At 43.5% G+C, this 18332-nt stretch overlaps 1 protein-coding gene across 1 annotated transcript; it reads right to left on the reverse strand.

Moving 5' to 3' along the window:
* Positions 1-614: 614 nt before the first annotated feature.
* LOC142309891 (uncharacterized) lies at positions 615-17703 on the reverse strand. The gene is made up of 2 exons (XM_075347350.1): positions 17414-17703; positions 615-1940 (listed from the first exon to the last, which is right to left on the reverse strand). Exon 2 carries the CDS (start codon positions 1932-1934, stop codon positions 903-905), a length of 1032 nt encoding a protein of 343 aa, XP_075203465.1. The 5' UTR covers positions 1935-1940; positions 17414-17703; the 3' UTR covers positions 615-902.
* Between the last annotated feature and the right edge of the window lie 629 nt (positions 17704-18332).

The raw sequence follows: 18332 nt of genomic DNA on the forward strand, positions 1-18332 counted from the left end.
CGATGGGGCGGGAGTCTGATCCTGTCCGATCGCTGCAGCAGCTGTCGGTAATCAGGGATGAAGTCTCCTGACGCATCCGCTGATACCGGCCGGGCGCCCGTGTCACCGCGATACTTACGATCAGCTGATGCGTCAGGTGACTGCATCAGGTGATCCATCGCCAGGTCCTGCATCCATCAGAGGTTTCCCGGCCGTCTGCACACAGCCGGAGCGGGGGTGGCGATACCGTGAGAGGAGATGGGAGCGGGCATGGCACCGGGAGGCTGCAGACAGGTGAGTATAACTTTTTTTTTTTTTTTCTACTGTTAACTTTTGTTTTCGCAGCCGCTTCCATCTCCCGCCTAGACATGGCGCCGCACGGCAGCATACATGCACAGGACGGGAGGTGGACGCGGCGGTGACGGTACCGAGAGGATTCACGCTTCTGTATATACTGACAGAAGGAATCCTCTTCCTGTACACGTCACTTTACTACCCACCTCCTGCGTTTATAGCTGCGTTTTTGGTCTTAGAAACGCACCAAAACGCACCAAAACGCAGCTATTTGCGTTTCTCATTGCGTCTTTCAACATCCCATTGAACTCAATGGATGAAAAGCGCAGTGAAAAACGCGGGAATAATTGACATGCTGCGTTTTTGTGGTCACCACGAAAACGCAGCTGAAAAAAAACGCTGTGTGGGGACAGCAAAAATGAAAACTCATAGACTTTGCTGGGGAAGCAAAGTCATGCAGTTTTGAAGCCAAAAACGCACCCGAAAAACGCGCAAAAACGCCGAGAAAAACGCACTGTGTGCACATAGCCTTAGACTGAAATTGATTAATTTGGAAAGGAGTAGATGGCAAGAATCTTGTGTTTGTGCATGCATTATCTGCTGCTGACCAAATATTCACACTAACATCTTTACAATGTCTGTAATGAGTCTTTGTTTCCACGCAACACTGATAAATTCCAGAGTCCCTGGAAGATGGATTTTCTATGGAAAAAAATGAAATTATCATCCATCCATCTGATATTACCAATCTGACCTCTGTGAATGACATTAGTTGGACTGTTTAAAAAACTTCCCAAAAATGATGAATTTTTGGTCCATGTCAACAGAGACTCAGAAAGCAATTTCAACCTTGTGTTACATGTTAACATTATGAGAAATGTATTTTCTTTATTATGTACTGTCTGTTGTGAAACCCTTATTTCCGGAACTATAGTGTTAGTAACGGTAAACACTACAGATACCTGAACTTGCACAGGTTCCCGTGTTATCTGGAAATTCCATGTTTTTACCCAATCTTTATCTCCTTCTGTAATGGAGAATAAACAAGGATCCAGAATTTTCCCAAAAACCTGAGTTTTTAACAAAATTTCTGTTTTGGATCTTCCAAACTTTCCCCTAGCAATCATGTAATTTGTAATATCACCGGACCATACAGCAGGTTCATCACCTCTGATCTCTATGTTCCAGTATAGTACATCTGTAGGAGAACATTCCCATGTACCCGTTTTATTATTGTGTACATATTCTCCTTGTAATTGTGTGAATCTAGTTTTAGGTCCTGCAATAGCATGTAATATTATGTCTGTGTCGTGTATGAAATGTAATTCAATGCAACATTTTGTTCCATAACCCATGCAGATATTTCCTGTTATCTCCACAGAATCATCCGTGATGTTCTCTGTCAGTAAGTTCAGTGTCTCTGATCCTCTCGGTCTTCGTGAATGTTGAATCTCTCTGGTCCGCTCATTCACATCATTGGTGATTGTTCCTTGATGTAACTTGTAGACAATGACGGAAATAAAGCAAAGCAGCAGGAAAGTCGTTCCCATCACATAGAAGCTTGTCTTGAGCTTGGGAAAATGTTCTTTTTCCGGAAGGCTTGATGTCATCTTTCCTTCAAAGTCTTTAGGTTCCTTATTCCAGTTCTTATAGGAATCCATTTCTTCCTGGAAAGAAATGCAGTATCATTATTTTGCTACAAATATCTTGCACTGATCAATGTGGACCCACACTTTTTGCGGGTATTTTTTACCACATTTGATGCTCGTTGCACGAGAATCATGACTTGTCCCATAGTCTCAAGGACTTCAAATGGACCTTCCCAATTACACTCCCATGGACCACTCTTGCGAAAGGTTTTAATCATCACTAGAGCACCTTTTTTGAATTTAGACTCAAAGGGTGGCTCCATTTTCTGCATTCTCGTTGCCGCACATGGCAGAATCACTTTCAGGTTCTCCTGTAGCGATCTCAACCATTGGGACCTTGAGATAGCATGGTATTTTCATTCCCGTCATCAACTCAAACGGAGTGAATTGAGTTGTAGAAGAGATTGAACCTCTTATACTCATGAGTATGAAGGGTACTTTGTCAACCCAGGTGTTACCTTTATCCAAAAGCATCTTTGCAATTCTGGATTTGATTGTTCTATTCATTCTTTCCACAATTCCCGCAGATTGTGGATGATAGGGGACATGAAATTGCTGTCGTGCCCCTAGAATAGCACAAGCAGTTTGCATAATTTTACCTGTGAAATAGCTACCTCGATCGGAGGTAATCATCCTTGGGATCCCCCAAGTACAAAAGACATGTTGTACCAATTCCCTTGCTGTGGACAAAGCATCATCTTTCCTAACAGGTAATATTTCTACCCATTTTGAGAACACATCTACCACAATCAATGCATACCTGAGACCATGTTTACCTGAGGGTAAAGGACCAATGTAGTCTATTTGCAGTGTAGACCATGGACCATCTGCAGGTGCGATTCGTAGAAGTGGTGGCTTCTGTCCTTTAGGTCTTGGATTTATTTGGGCACAAATGAGACATGATAGTACAACACTTTGAACTGTTTCGTCCATTTTTTCCCAATAAAATTTCTCCTTGAGAATGACTAACAATTTCTTTTGACCCAAGTGACCTAAACTCTCATGGTTGTATCGCGTGAATTCTACCTGTAGATGTTTTGGTACAACAGGACGCAATTCTCCATTTGAATTGTGACACAAAACCCCATTTTCACAGATAAAAGGAGGCTTTGGATCATCCTGAGAAGTAACAAGAGAAGGATCTTTTCTCTGTTCTTCTGCAAATGAAGGTATGTATGTATCTGTTCTTTGAACCGCTGAAATCTCAGAAGTAGAGATGAGCGAACCGGTCGCGGTTTGGCTCGAGTTCGGTTTGCCGAACGGACGTCTCGTTCGAGTTCGGTTCGGCGAACGTTCGACGAACCGAACTCGAACCTCATAGGAAACAATGGCAGGCAATCACAAACACATAAAAACACCTAGAAAACACCCTCAAAGGTGTCCAAAAGGTGACAAACAACTCACAACACAACACAAACACATGGGAAAGTGACAAGGACATATACTCATGCGAAAACAAAAGAGCTGGACAAGGAAAAAGAGGAGGAGACACAGATATAGGCATGGCACGCTCTTCTAAAATCATGTAAAACACCGCAAGGTGACTCCAAGCAGAGTCTCCTTTTTTCCAAAAATTGGGCCACACACACACCCACCCCTTCAGTGGCAGCACTTGTGCCCCAGTTGTACACTTCACAGCTAGATTTGCATCAAGCACATTCAAAAATACGCCATCCTTAACCGTCCCCAGGATGACACCGGGGTAGGTAGAAAAGTCTTTCCTGATCCCAGCTCTGTTCATCTTGGCTCCTTTTAAAAAACACAGCAAGCAAGGGTTACTCCAAGCGGAGTCTCCCTTTTTTCCAAAAATTGGGCCGCACACACACCCACCCCTTCAGTGGCAGCACCTATGCCCCAGTTGTTCACTTCACAGGTACATTTGCATCAAGCACATTCAAAAATAGGCCATACTTAACCGTCCCCAGGATGACACCGGGGTAGGTAGCAAAGTCTTTGCTGAACCATGACTTGTTCATCTTGGCTCTTTCTAAAAAACACAGGAAGCAAGGGTTACTCCAAGCGGAGTCTCCCTTTTTTCCAAAAATTGGGCCGCACACACACCCACCCCTTCAGTGGCAGCACTTGTGCCCCAGTTGTACACTTCACAGCTAGATTTGCATCAAGCACATTCAAAAATACGCCATCCTTAACCGTCCCCAGGATGACACCGGGGTAGGTAGCAAAGTCTTTCCTGATCCCAGCTCTGTGCATCTTGAATCATTTTTAAAAACAATGTAAGCAAGGGTTACTCCAAGCGGAGTCTCCCTTTTTTCCAAAAATTGGGCCAAACACACACCCACCCCTTCAGTGGCAGCACTTGTGCCCCAGTTGTACACTTCACAGCTAGATTTGCATCAAGCACATTAAAAAATACGCCATACTTAACCGTCCCCAGGATGTCACCGGGGTAGGTAGCAAAATCTTTCCTGATCCCAGCTCTGTGCATCTTGGATCATTTTTAAAAACAATGTAAGCAAGGGTTACTCCAAGCGGAGTCTCCCTTTTTTCCAAAAATTGGGCCACACACACACCCACTCCTTCAGTGGCAGCACTTGTGCCCCAGTTGTACACTTCACAGCTAGATTTGCATCAAGCACATTCAAAAATACGCCATACTTAACCGTCCCCAGGATGACATCGGGGTAGGTAGCAAAGTCTTTCCTGATCCCAGCGCTGTGCATCTTGGATCATTTTTAAAAACACAGCAAGGGTTACTCCAAGAAGAGTCTCCCTTTTTTCCAAAAATTGGGCCACACAGACACCCCATCAGTGGAAGCACTTGTGCCCTAGTTGTACACTTCACAGCTAGATTTGCATCAAGCACATTCAAAATACACAAGCATTTACTCTCCCCAGGATGACACAGGGGTAGTAAATTCCTTGTGGATCCATGACTTGTTCATTTTGATGAACGTTAGTCTGTCCACATTGTCACTGGACAGACACGTGCGCTTATCTGTCAGCACACACCCAGCAGCACTGAAGACACGTTCAGAGACAACGCTGGCAGCTGGACACGACAAAATCTCCAAGGCGTAAGTGGAGAGCTCTGGCCATTTTTCAAGATTTGAAGCCCAAAATGAGCAAGGCTCCATTTGCAAAGTAATGGCATCGATGTTCATTTGGAGATACTCCTGTATCATCCTCTCCAGCCGTTGACTATGTGTCAGACTTGTTGTCTCTGGTGGCCTTGCAAAGGAGGGTCTAAAAAAATTATGAAAAGATTCAATAAAATTGCTGTTACCAGCACCAGATACGGTGCTACTGGTACGGGTAGACTGTTGAAGATGACGAGACCGTCCCATGTTTGTCAAGTTACAACTGGGAGATTCACTCCTTGCACCTGCATGGTTGTTTGGTGGAAAAGCCGAGCTAAGATCGAGTAACAGCTTCTGCTGATACTTCTGCATACGTGCGTCTCTTTCTATGGCTGGAATTATGTCACAAAATTTGGACTTGTACCGGGGATCTAATAGTGTGGCAAGCCAGTAGTCATCATCACTTCTAATTTTGACAATACGAGGGTCATGTTGGAGGTAGTGCAGCAAAAAGGCACTCATGTGTCTTGCGCAGCCATGCGGACCAAGTCCACGCTGTGTTTGTGGCATAGAGGTGCTAACCGTTCTTTCTTCCTCTGACATCTCCCCCCAACCTCTTTCAACTGAAATTTGACCAAGGTCTCCCTCATCCGCTGAGTCTTCCATGTCCATGGACAGTTCGTCCTCCATTTCTTCATGTTCTCCTGCACCTTCCTCAACATTTCGCCTGCTACCATGCGCCCTTGTTGATCCCTGTCCCCCATGGTCCCATGCCTGCCGCGTTGGTGATGATGAACGTCTGGACCTTGGTGATGTTGTGTCTTGCGCATATGAATCCTCCTGTAGTTCCTCCCCTTCCTGTTGTCCCACCCCCTGACTCCGAATAGTGTTTAGCGTGTGCTCCAGCATGTAAATGACTGGAATTGTCATGCTGATAATGGCATTGTCAGTGCTAAACATATTCGTTGCCATGTCGAAACTGTGCAGAAGGGTGCATAGGTCCTTGATCTGAGACCACTCCATCAGGGTGATCTGCCCCACCTCTGCATCTCGTTGGCCCAGGCTATACGTCATGACGTATTACACCAGGGCTCGGCGGTGCTGCCACAGTCGCTGTAACATGTGGAGAGTCGAATTCCAGCGTGTCGCCACATCGCATTTCAGGCGATGAACCGGCAGGCCCTAAGACTTCTGGAGCGATGCAAGTCGCTCAGCAGCGGTGGTTGAACGGCGGAAGTGAGCAGACAGTTTTCGTGCCCTGTTCAGAAGGCCATCTAGGCGGGGATAGTGTGTTAAAAATTGCTGGACAACAAGGTTCAACACGTGAGCCATACAAGGCACGTGTGTCACCTTGCCCAGGCGAAGGGCCGCACCCAGGTTTGCAACATTGTCGCACACAGCCTTACCAGGCTGCAGGTTGAGTGGAGACAACCATTTATTAAACTCAGTCTCCAGAGCTGCCCACAACTCATCCGCTGTGTGACTCCTATTTCCAAGACATGTCAAGCTAAAGACCGCCTGATGCCGTTACGCTCTGCTGCCAGCATAGTAATGAGGGGTGCATGATTCCTTCTGCGCAGTGAGAACGCTGGGGGCCTGACCAGGCAGGCTTCGGGCGGAGGTGGAGGACCCAGATGAGGTGGAGGAGGCAGAAGCAGTGGCGGAACTTGGACAGACAGAGAATTGACTCACAAGTCGTGGGGACGGCAAGACTTGTGCAGCAGACCCTTCACCATCTATCACCATAGTTACCCAGTGCCCAGTCAGCGACATGTAACGTCCCTGTCCATGCTTACTGGTCCAAGTATCGGTGGTGAAATGCACCCGTTCACACACAGAGTTTCTTAAGGAAGCGGTGATGTTGTGTGCGACATGCTGGTGTAGCGCGGGCACACCTTTCTTGGAGAAGTAGTGGCGACTGGGCAACTGGTACTGGGGCACAGCGACAGACATAAGGTCTCTAAAATCCTGTGTGTCCTTCAGGCGGAAAGGCAGCATTTCGGTAGCCAAGAGCTTACAGAGGGATAAAGTCAACCTCTTAGCTTTGTCATGGGTTGCAGGAAATGGTCTTTTATTTGTCCACATCTGAGGGACAGAGATCTGGCTGCTGTGTGCAGACGGTGTTGAGTAGGGTGTCCCTGAAAAAATGCAGGTTTGTGAGTAAAGTGCAGGCGTAGACATGATGTTGCCTTCATCCAACGTTGGTGCTATCGATGTCTGAGAGAGCTGTACACACGCACTTGTTTCCCCTTCCAAACCAACTGACGACCTACCAAGCAAACTGCCTGTTGCGGTTACAGTGGTGGAAGTTGTGCGTGGAAAACCAGGTGTGACAGCTGTCCCCACAGTCCTAGAAGATGAAGAGCGCGCGGATGCACTGGAAGGGGCAGGCGGTGGATTGTTCGCTCCGCTAGGCCGCATTGCAGCACGGTGAGCTTCCCACTGGGACATATGATATTTATTCATGTGACGATTCATGGAAGAAGTTGTCAAACTGCTGAGGTTTTGCCCTCTACTAACAGAATCACAGCAAATTTTACAGATCACATAATTTGGGCGATCTTTTGCTTTGTCAAAAAAAGACCAGGCTAGGCAAGGCTTAGAGGGCATGCAACCTGCTGATCCACCCCAACTAGTGCTCAGAGGCACAGTGGTGGCTGAGGATGCAGTTGTAGATGTACTACCAGTACTCCGACTCTGTCCAGGAAGGCGCAAGGTAACTTCGTCGTCAGTTGCATCCTCCTCCACCGTCTCTGTTGACCTCCTCGAGGGCCTGACTGTGGGTTGACAGTGGGATCTAGAACTTCCTCATCAATTGTTGTGTTTGCACTCCCCTCACCCTCAGACTGAGCCTCTTCTTGCCCTGACCGAATATTTAAGTTGTCATTCCAATCTGGTATCGTCATCAGTATGTTCCTCATTGTCTATTACAACAGGTGTTTCAGTTTGTGAATAAGGGTCAACATTATACTCTGAAACTTGGTCATCACGGCCTGAATCTGAGTCACAAAGGTTCTGGGCATCACTGCAGACCATTTCCTGGTCTGTACTCACTGTAGCTTGGGAGAAGACCTCTGATTCCCAGGCTATAGTGTGACTGAACAGCTCTGCAGACTCAGCCATCTCAGTACCACCATACTGTGCAGGGCGGATGGAGACTTCAGAGCTGGGAGAAAGCAAGTGTGATTGGGATGACAACTCAGAGAACTGGTGTTTTTTGGATGCGGTAGTTGAGGTGGAGGAGAGGGCACTTGTTGGACTACTTGAGATCCATTCAAGCATTTTCTTTTTTTGGCCATCATCTACCTTTGTTCCAGTTGTTCGTGTCCGTAAAAAAGGGAGCACATCGGATTATCCACGGTAAGTAGTAGACATCTTACTTTTGCTGGAAGATGGTCTATCTTCAGCAGATGTTAATGGAGCTTTCCCACCTTCCCCACGGACAAACCCTTTTTTTCCTTTTCCAACACGCCTCTTCCCTTTTCCACCAGCATCTGTCATTTTGCCACTCATTTTGATTGCGACAAGATTGTGCACTTAAAATGTGGTAGTAAAAATTGAGAGGTGGTGTAGATTTCAGCGGTGGTCTAGCTTTATTAACAGCAGAATAAACAACAATAACTATCCCTGACAATGCAACTACGGCCCTTAAACTGGCAGCATAGTTTGCTAGTTTAATGGCTTAGTAACAATGAGTTTGAGTGTGCAATGCAGAGGTGCTGCACATAGGTTTGCACCAGTGGAACACTAATGGAAGTCCAACAGCCACTTTTAGGATGCCACTAAGTTTACTCAGTGTTTGCTAGTATAATGGCTTAGTAACAATGAGTTTGAGTGTGCAATGCAGTGGTGCTGCAAATAGCTTTGCACCAGTGGGACACTAATGGAAGTCCAACAGCCACTTTTAGGATGCCACTAAGTTTACTCAGTGTTTGCTAGTATAATGGCTTAGTAACAATGAGTTTGAGTGTGCAATGCAGAGGTGCTGCAGATAGGTTTGCACCAGTGGGACACTAATGGAAGTCCAACAGCCACTTTTAGGATGCCACTAAGTTTACTCAGTGTTTGCTAGTATAATGCCTTAGTAACAATGAGTTTGAGTGTGCAATGCAGTGGTGCTGCAAATAGCTTTGCACCAGTGGGACACTAATGGAAGTCCAACAGCCACTTTTAGGATGCCACTAAGTTTACTCAGTGTTTGTTAGTATAATGGCTTAGTAACAATGAGTTTGAGTGTGCAATGCAGAGGTGCTGCACATAGGTTTGCACCAGTGGGACACTAATGGAAGTCCAACAGCCACTTTTAGGATGCCACTAAGTTTACTCAGTGTTTGCTAGTATAATGGCTTAGTAACAATGAGTTTGAGTGTGCAATGCAGAGGTGCTGCACATAGGTTTGCACCAGTGGGACACTAATGGAAGTCCAACAGCCACTTTTAGGATGCCACTAAGTTTACTCAGTGTTTGCTTGTATAATGGCTTAGTAACAATGAGTTTGAGTGTGCAAAGGGCAGGAGGGTACAGTGGCAGGGTTGTGGGTCTGGGTAGAGGAAAGGAAGCCTCCCTTTCTATCCCTCCTAATGGGGAAATGCAGCGAAGAAATCCCTGACCTTAGCTACACAGACGCTGTCATCTTGTGAAGCTGTTAAAATCTGTTTTCACTAACCTGACTGTCACCTATGGCTCTGACCCTGCCGGCATTAGCCCTTACAAGGGCTGAAAGAAACTTCTATCCCTATTCTGTATAGCGCTGTGTATAGAGCGTACACAGCAGTATCGGAGACAGGAGCTACGCCAGCGGTGACTGACACCAAGACGCAGAAGGCAGATAATGGCGTGCTGGAAGAAAATGTCCGTTTTTATAATGCAGGGACATGTGACATGGACATCCTATCACACATGCCGTTGCTTCTCTGGCTAAAAGTCCACTTAGCTGTGTGTGTGTCTGGGATTGGCTGACATGCTGGCCCGCCCCACTACACGCACGTGCTTATGGAAGAAAGACAAAGAAAAAAAAAAATGGCGATCGCCATTATCCAAACAGCAGTGATCTGAATGCGCTGTTCCCGCACACTATAAGCTGAAATTTCATAATAGTGTGAGTCACAGAGTGACTTACACTATTACAGCGGAAAGCCAGCTAGTAAATAGCTTGTCTTTTTGCTGCTAGGACCGTTCTCGAATGTATCTAGAACTATCGAGCTTTAGCAAAAAGCTCGAGTTCTAGTTCGATCTAGAACAGCCCCCAAAATCACTCGAACCGCGAACTGGAGAACCTCGAACCGCGAACCGCGCTCAACTCTACTCAGAAGGTTCAGAGTCAAACACTTCCTCTCCTGTCAGGGCAGCTTCTTTGGCTAGAGCATCTGCGGTTGCATTTCCTACAGATAACTCATCATCAGATTTTTTATGTGCAGCGACTTTCACTATAGCAAACCTATTTGGGGCCCTTGATGCTATTTCAAAAATTGTTTTTAGAGTGTCGCTGTGCAACAAGGTCTTGTTCAAAGCTGTGGAAAAAGAAGCGCAAATAGGGTATTACCCCAATAATATGGGGTGAGGAAGGGGGAGTGAATACTCACCAGATGGAGTTGTGCAAGTCACAACCCCTTTAATCGCATGTAATGTATTGATCCAGGCTGCAGCCACCCGATGGCAGATAACAGAGAATAATAGAGATAGGTGATAATGCCGCGCCACAGATCACTTCTGGAACCGTAAGATTAACGTATCTTTATTGGCATAGGTCTAAGCGTTTCAGGAGCTCCGCTCCCTTCCTCAGGACCGTGAAGAACCAAGAGACATCAAATCTAAAATGGTGTCTACTGACATACATTAAATAGCCCCATTGACGTCATAAGGACCATCCCTCATGAAAAAAACGAGCGGGAAGAACACGTTGCATTAAAAACATGACATCATATAAACATTTGCATATACAAATTAATGAACACTGTGTGCAAAAACATATGAGAAACATGAACCATATCTACTGACAAAAAACATGTGAAACAATGATTAAAACACCTGCAAACATTTGCAGATCCAGAATATATGTACAAAAAATGTATTTAAGAGATCGAGCAAAAAATCCCCAGGTATAAACCAAATAAAACAAAACTATGATGTATAAATCAAATAAATGTGTGCTAAATTTATTGATGGTCCTCACCACTCATGAATCTAGGGGCTAGAACCCCCTCACCTTAGCAAAAAGCAGAGCATTAAAGTCACCACAGAGATCCATTGTAGCCACCGCGGCATGTGTGAGAAGTCTATTATAGACCAAGTGAGAAGCTGCTATCAGCGGGTGAAAATATGTGAACGGGGCTAAGATAACCCTTGAGGGGCTGTGAGAAAAGCCGGTGCGTGTATACTACGATCGCAGCAGAGGGAGTGATAAGTGAAACACTGCAGATATTCCCCTACTGACTGCAGTTCACAAAAGTTCAGTAGCGTGGGAAAAAAAGGCACTGCGCCTGCGCCAAGAAACTGGCAGGTCAAAGAAGTTCAGAACCGTGGGAAAAAAACCCAGAGCGCATGCGTCCCTTCCAAAACAAGAACCCAGTGTTGGTGCTATTATATAGAAGCCCACGTACGGCTAAGAAGGGTGTAGAATAAAGTGAAAAGCAAAAATTACATATATACTAACAAACCATGATGTCCCACATTAAGACTGTATTAGTGGACAAGAACCAATAGACTCGCAAAAATTGAGTGTTTGTGGCTACTATGCTGGACCCGACTACGGACGACACCGCTAGTCCAGGGGGCCAGAACTTAAAATAAGCATACCCATACCGTCCACGAGGAGTAAAACCATACAAATATAGAAAAGTATTCCATGACACAGGTCATGAATATATAAATACGATGACATAGAAAATAAAAAATGTATATATATTAAAAATAAAAACTAGCCTATGCATTGTCAATCATAAAACCCGATGGGGAATATATAAGAGAATAAAAAACAATATATATATATATATAATCATAAAAATTATATCTATTATAATATACCATAAAAAAGGGGGGGGGAAATATTATTATTTACTGTAAAAACATAATTCTAAAAACCTAATGCACCCCAATCAGTGAAACAAATCTGTAATCTCATTGAGCCCCCGAGGTTTGAGAGTGTTAAGTCTATAGATCCAGAATGTCTCTTTCTTATTCAGTACCCTTAATCTGTCAGGAACGTGTGGAGGTATTTGTTCAATGGGGGTTACTTTGAGTTCTTTATTTTCTTATTTTTTTTGGCCCTACCCCGGACGACACAGACTGTATGATAAAGGGGCGCCTCACCTGCCAGTCTGACTTTGTGATTTATTTAATCGAATGTGATTGTGGAAAACGCTATATAGGGAGGACGATACAAGCATTACACAATCGTATAAACTCCCACAGACACAATATTAAGGTGGGTTTTATGCTCCATGGTCTGTCACGGCACACTACCCTAGTACATGGGAAGAAAATAAAACTCAAAGTAACCCCCATTGAACAAATACCTCCACACGTTCCTGACAGATTAAGGGTACTGAATAAGAAAGAGACATTCTGGATCTATAGACTTAACACAAACCTCGGGGGCTCAATGAGATTACAGATTTGTTTCATTGATTGGGGTGCATTAGGTTTTTAGAATTATGTTTTTACAGTAAATAATAATATTTCCCCCCCTTCCCCCCCCCCTTTTTTATGGTATATTATAATAGATATAATTTTTATGATTATTTATATATATATATTGTTTTTTATTCTCTTATATATTCCCCATCGGGTTTTATGATTGACAATGCATAGGCTAGTTTTTATTTTTAATATATATACATTTTTTATTTTCTATGTCATCGTATTTATATATTCATGACCTGTGTCATGGAATACTTTTCTATATTTGTATGGTTTTAGTCCTCGTGGACGGTATGGGTATGCTTATTTTAAGTTCTGGACCCCTGGACTAGCGGTGTCGTCCGTGGTCAGGTCCAGCATAGTAGCCGCAAACACTCAATTTTTGCGAGTCTATTGGTTCTTGTCCACTAATACAGTCTTAATGTGGGACATCATGGTTTGTTAGTATATATGTAATTTTTGCTTTTCACTTTATTCTACACCCTTCTTAGCCGTACGTGGGCTTCTATATAATAGCACCAACACTGGGTTCTTGTTTTGGAAGGGACGCATGCGCTCTGGGTTTTTTTCCCATGGTTCTGAACTTCTTTGACCTGCCAGTTTCTTGGCGCAGGCGCAGTGCCTTTTTTTCCCACGGTACTGAACTTTTGTGAACTGCAGTCAGTAGGGGAATATCTGCAGTGTTTCACTTATCACTCCCTCTGCTGCGATCGTAGTATACACGCACCGGCTTTTCTTACAGCCCCTCAAGGGTTATCTTAGCCCCGTTCACATATTTTCACCCGCTGATAGCAGCTTCTCACTTGGTCTATAATAGACTTCTCACACATGCCGTGGTGGCTACAATGGATCTCTGTGGTGACTTTAATGCTCTGCTTTTTGCTAAGGTGAGGGGGTTCTAGCCCCTAGATTCATGAGTGGTGAGGACCATCAATAAATTTAGCACACATTTATTTGATTTATACATCATAGTTTTGTTTTATTTGGTTTATACCTGGGGATTTTTTGCTCGATCTCTTAAATACATTTTTTGTACATATATTCTGGATCTGCAAATGTTTGCAGGTGTTTTAATCATTGTTTCACATGTTTTTTGTCAGTAGATATGGTTCATGTTTCTCATATGTTTTTGCACACAGTGTTCATTAATTTGTATATGCAAATGTTTATATGATGTCATGTTTTTAATGCAACGTGTTCTTCCCGCTCGTTTTTTTCATGAGGGATGGTCCTTATGACGTCAATGGGGCTATTTAATGTATGTCAGTAGACACCATTTTAGATTTGATGTCTCTTGGTTCTTCACGGTCCTGAGGAAGGGAGCGGAGCTCCTGAAACGCGTAGACCTATGCCAATAAAGATACGTTAATCTTACGGTTCCAGAAGTGATCTGTGGCGCGGCATTATCACCTATCTCTATTATTCTCTGTTATCAACAAGGTCTTGTTGGAAGAATCCACATATCCTCTTCTCTCCCAGATAGGCAGATAATCGGTTAGGGACCTGACAACATAGGAGCTATCACTGTAAATTACCATTGGAGTCTGATCATCAGCTTCATTCAGCTGTAGGACCATTCTTACCGCTTCTATCTCTGCCCTTTGAGCTGAGAAATGACTCGGTAACTTGTGTTTTACCACTTGTCTTCGCTTGGAATAGAAAATTCCATATCCTGTGTAATAGTGTCCTTCCAGAAAAAATCTAGAGCCGTCTACAAACACAGGTTCATCTGCGTCTTCCGACTGTCGTCTGAAGAGAGATGGACTTGGTTCATGGAACGTTTGTATGCAATAATGGTTATGTCCTTCATATTGCATCAATTGAGGAAGAACATATTTGGCCTTATAATCTACCTCAATTTGATTTGGAGACAATGAGAGCAACCAAAATAATCATCATTATCACCTTTTAAAAGATCATACAAAGGTCTGGCTTTGTCAGCAAAATTTTCAATGAAATCCCTTGAGTAATTTACAAGTCCTAAAAAATGTCTTAGTGCCTTGTGTGATGTTGGGATTGGAAGGGATGCAATTGCCTCAATTCTGTCCTGTAGGGGTCTCCGTTTACCTGGACGTAGCAGAACTCCTAAAAATCTGACCTCAGTCTGCATCAGCTTGACCTTTTTGGTATTCAGTTTTAATCCTGCATCATGCAGCAGCTCAAACAATTCTACCAGTAGAGAAATAAGCAAATCCTCATACTCTGTACTTAGTAAAATATCGTCCACATACTGCAATAAACATTCCGGATGAGAAAATTTCAACAAAACGTTCGCTAGCGCCTGATGAAAAATGCTTGGCGACATACTAGCCCCTTGAGGAAGCTTACAACATACGTATTGTTGATCCAGGTGATTAAATGCAAGCCTATACTGACAACTCTTCTCAATCGGTATACTGAAGAAACCATTACTAATATCCAATACTGAGAAATACTTTGCCTTTGCATTCAATCTCGATATCATGTCATGTGTATCAGCTACAATCGGTGCAACATTGGGAGTAAACTTATTGAACATTCTCAAATCCAATATCATCCGATAGCTACCATCGCTTTTCAGAACACACCACAATGGATTGTTACAAACAGAATTCGCCTTTCGAATGACCCCTTGATCCAACAATTCCTGAATAATTTTAGACATCGGAGCCACTGACTCTGGAGGCAACTTATACTGACGCTGTGGAGGCGGGTCCCTCCCTTCAATTTTAACAACATCTTTCATAGTTCCTACTTCATTCCTGTACTGAGCCCATAAAGAAGGAAACCTTTGCACTATCTCAGTCAATACTTCATTACCACCAGTTTCAGGCCACAAATGATCTGATGACACTACATCGGTCAAACAAATGGTCCCGACATGACTATATTCATTTGGATCAATAACTACCGCCTTACAACCGTTAGAGTCTTTCCAAACTGTTTTGTTACCCAAATCAATAATCCAGCCATGCTTTTCCATAAAATCAGTGCCAATTATGTTCTCAGTATCCTGACAACACCAAATATCCATTTTCGTTTTAAAAAAAACAGGTATTTCCAAAGAAACATCCTGCGCTAATGTTACCTTTGTTCCATTTTTGCCACTGAAACCAACAATTGTACATACAGGGGAATCAGGCATTAAATGTAAATCAATATTTGTGACACTCAATTGCGCACCTGTATCAAGGAGAAATGTTACTTCCTGGCCTTCAAGATTTACCTTTAGAAATGGTCGACCACAGCTATCCATTGAAACTTGAGTGACAAATTCCAGTGGATGGAGCCTGGGGACCGGCTTTGCTAGTCAGGATGACAGAGAAGGGAGAAGGGCAGCAGGTGTCTTGCTCCTTCCATCCAATCCCTGTATGGTCATTTCCCTAATTTGTTTGGTAAGAGGTGCATATGGTGATTGGTTATTTCTGTTGTCAGTATGAGTGGGTGTGTATGAAGGAGGTGCTGAAGATGGGGGAGGTGCACTAGATGTGTTTGGCATCAGTCCATTTTCTTTACCCAGCCTTTCCTCAGCTCCCGCCCTTAGGAATTTCTTGCTTTCCCACTTCAGATGTCCGGTTAGGCCACAGAAAAAGCAGTGTATTGTGCACTTTCTGTTACCCCCCCTGAATTCTTGTTTTTAGAATTCAGCACGGGTCTTTTGTTTTTAGTTTGTTTTTCCTGGGATACTAATGATGTGTCATTTGTCTCCTCTATCATGGCTATTTTTGACTTTACCTGATTTTGCTTCATTCGTATACGTATTCTATCAATAAATGACGTGGCCTCTTGTAGATTGTCCATCCTAGAAGCAATTTCAAATGAAGCAGGGTCCAAATATTTAAACATTTTAACAAAGGCCTTGACCATGGAAGTCGGTTCTTGATCAGATCCGATTTCCATTACCATACGATACCCTTGTTCGAATTTCACTAAGAAAACAAACGGATCCTCCTGTATGTTTGTTTTAAGGTTTTCTAACAATTCGACTGTTGGGGTAGACTCTCCTGTGGTAAAAAGAATTAACTGTCTCAGTCTATCTTCCTTTGTGTCATGGATCAGGTCATCGCGTTCGTCTGGCCTAGGTGTGGCTTGTAACCTTTTTGCCATGTGGGAGGGAAGCCATACCCTGAATATCTTGTTTCTCTGATCATTTGTCAGATTATATTTGTCCGAATGTGATTCAAAAATGTCCGCATTATGGAAGGCGTCCATTTTATCATCATATTTGGGTATGTCTTTAATGATTTTCATTAATTGGTCATGGATTTAATGTTAAGACGGGCTGCTTTCTCATGTAACTTCTTTTTACGCAGTTCCTCCTCATTTAGACTCTCGTCAACAGCTGTGTCCAGCTGTTCCGGGACGTCTGAACCTGAGGCAGGTGATGCTGAAGCATCTTTCTTGTTCTGTCTCGTATTAACAGATACATATTTAATATCTTTCCGTAATTTTGATATCAAATCTGCTCTAGTTTCCAACTGATCCTCCAGATGTTCAATATGTTCTGCTAATATCGAACAATTTGGACAATCTGTTGTTTCTGCATCTGCTGTGTGTGTGTCAGTTGTATTGGGTGTATCTGTCACCATGCAGATGGTGTGTGCATATGGCTGTGCCCCACCCACCATGGAGTTGTAAGTGTAAACCATACCCAATACATTCTGTATCTTTTTCTGTAACCGTTTCACAGTAAAAAACTTCTTATCTAACTTAGTATTCTCAAGTTCACATTGCCGGTACAGATTTGACCATAATTGTTCGTCAGTATGCTTATGATCAAATGTATACTCCACATTACTTTTTCTAGAATAATCATGAATGAAATCCATATCTCACCAATATGTGATGCGTTGTCCTGGAATGGCTCCAATCGTCTGTGGGTCGATCCTCTGTGTCCTGGGTCGATGATCCGGATGTTTCAGATGTCTGTCAAGGCCCGACACATACGACCTCCGTGCAGCTTGTAACGTCAAACCTCTTCTAAGGTTCCGTGTGATTTAGACACCGTGCGTCTTTCCTGTAGTCTTTGGACAGACATATTACTCCACTGACCCCCCCTTTGCGGACAAAAGGCAGGGAAGACGTAACAAAGGAAGTCCCGCAGCAGGAAAAGTAGTGTGAAAAAAAATCACCACGCACAGAAAACAGCTGTGCCTCTCAATCATTCAGGCTGGCCTCGCCAAGTATGTTAAAAATAGGATTGACGTAAAATATGCTTAGCCAGTATATTAACGATTGAAGAGAAATAGATGCAAAATCATATGTGGATTTATTCAATAAAAGTTAAAGTCATTACAGAAAAATAATGTTTTGGCTTTAGTTAGTGAAGAGAGAAAGATAAGAAGATAGAGAAAAAGAGTCCATTTATCTTACATAGCTGTGATGTTGTGATAAGCCGTCCTCTCTCTGGTTAGTCTGGTTGAGAATGGTCCCATTCTAACCCTTTGAAGTGTGGTCTGCTTAAATATAATTAGCCACACCCCCTGATTCACCTTGTCTCTTTAAATGGTCTTAAACATTATTTCAAGAACTCATTATCATTTTTAACTATAGCATTATGCCATATCACGTGGTCCAAAATCTGCAGAGTAAAGGCCCCGTCACACTAAGCAACATCGCTAGCAACATCGCTGCTAACGAACAACTTTTGTGACGTTGCTAGCGATGTTGCTGTGTGTGACATCCAGCAACAACCTGGCCCCTGCTGTGAGGTCGTTGGTTGTTGCTGAATGTCCTGGGCCATTTTATAGTTGTT

This window comes from Anomaloglossus baeobatrachus, chromosome 5 (genome assembly GCF_048569485.1).
Source record: "Anomaloglossus baeobatrachus isolate aAnoBae1 chromosome 5, aAnoBae1.hap1, whole genome shotgun sequence".
In the NCBI taxonomy this organism is placed as follows: domain Eukaryota; kingdom Metazoa; phylum Chordata; class Amphibia; order Anura; family Aromobatidae; genus Anomaloglossus; species Anomaloglossus baeobatrachus.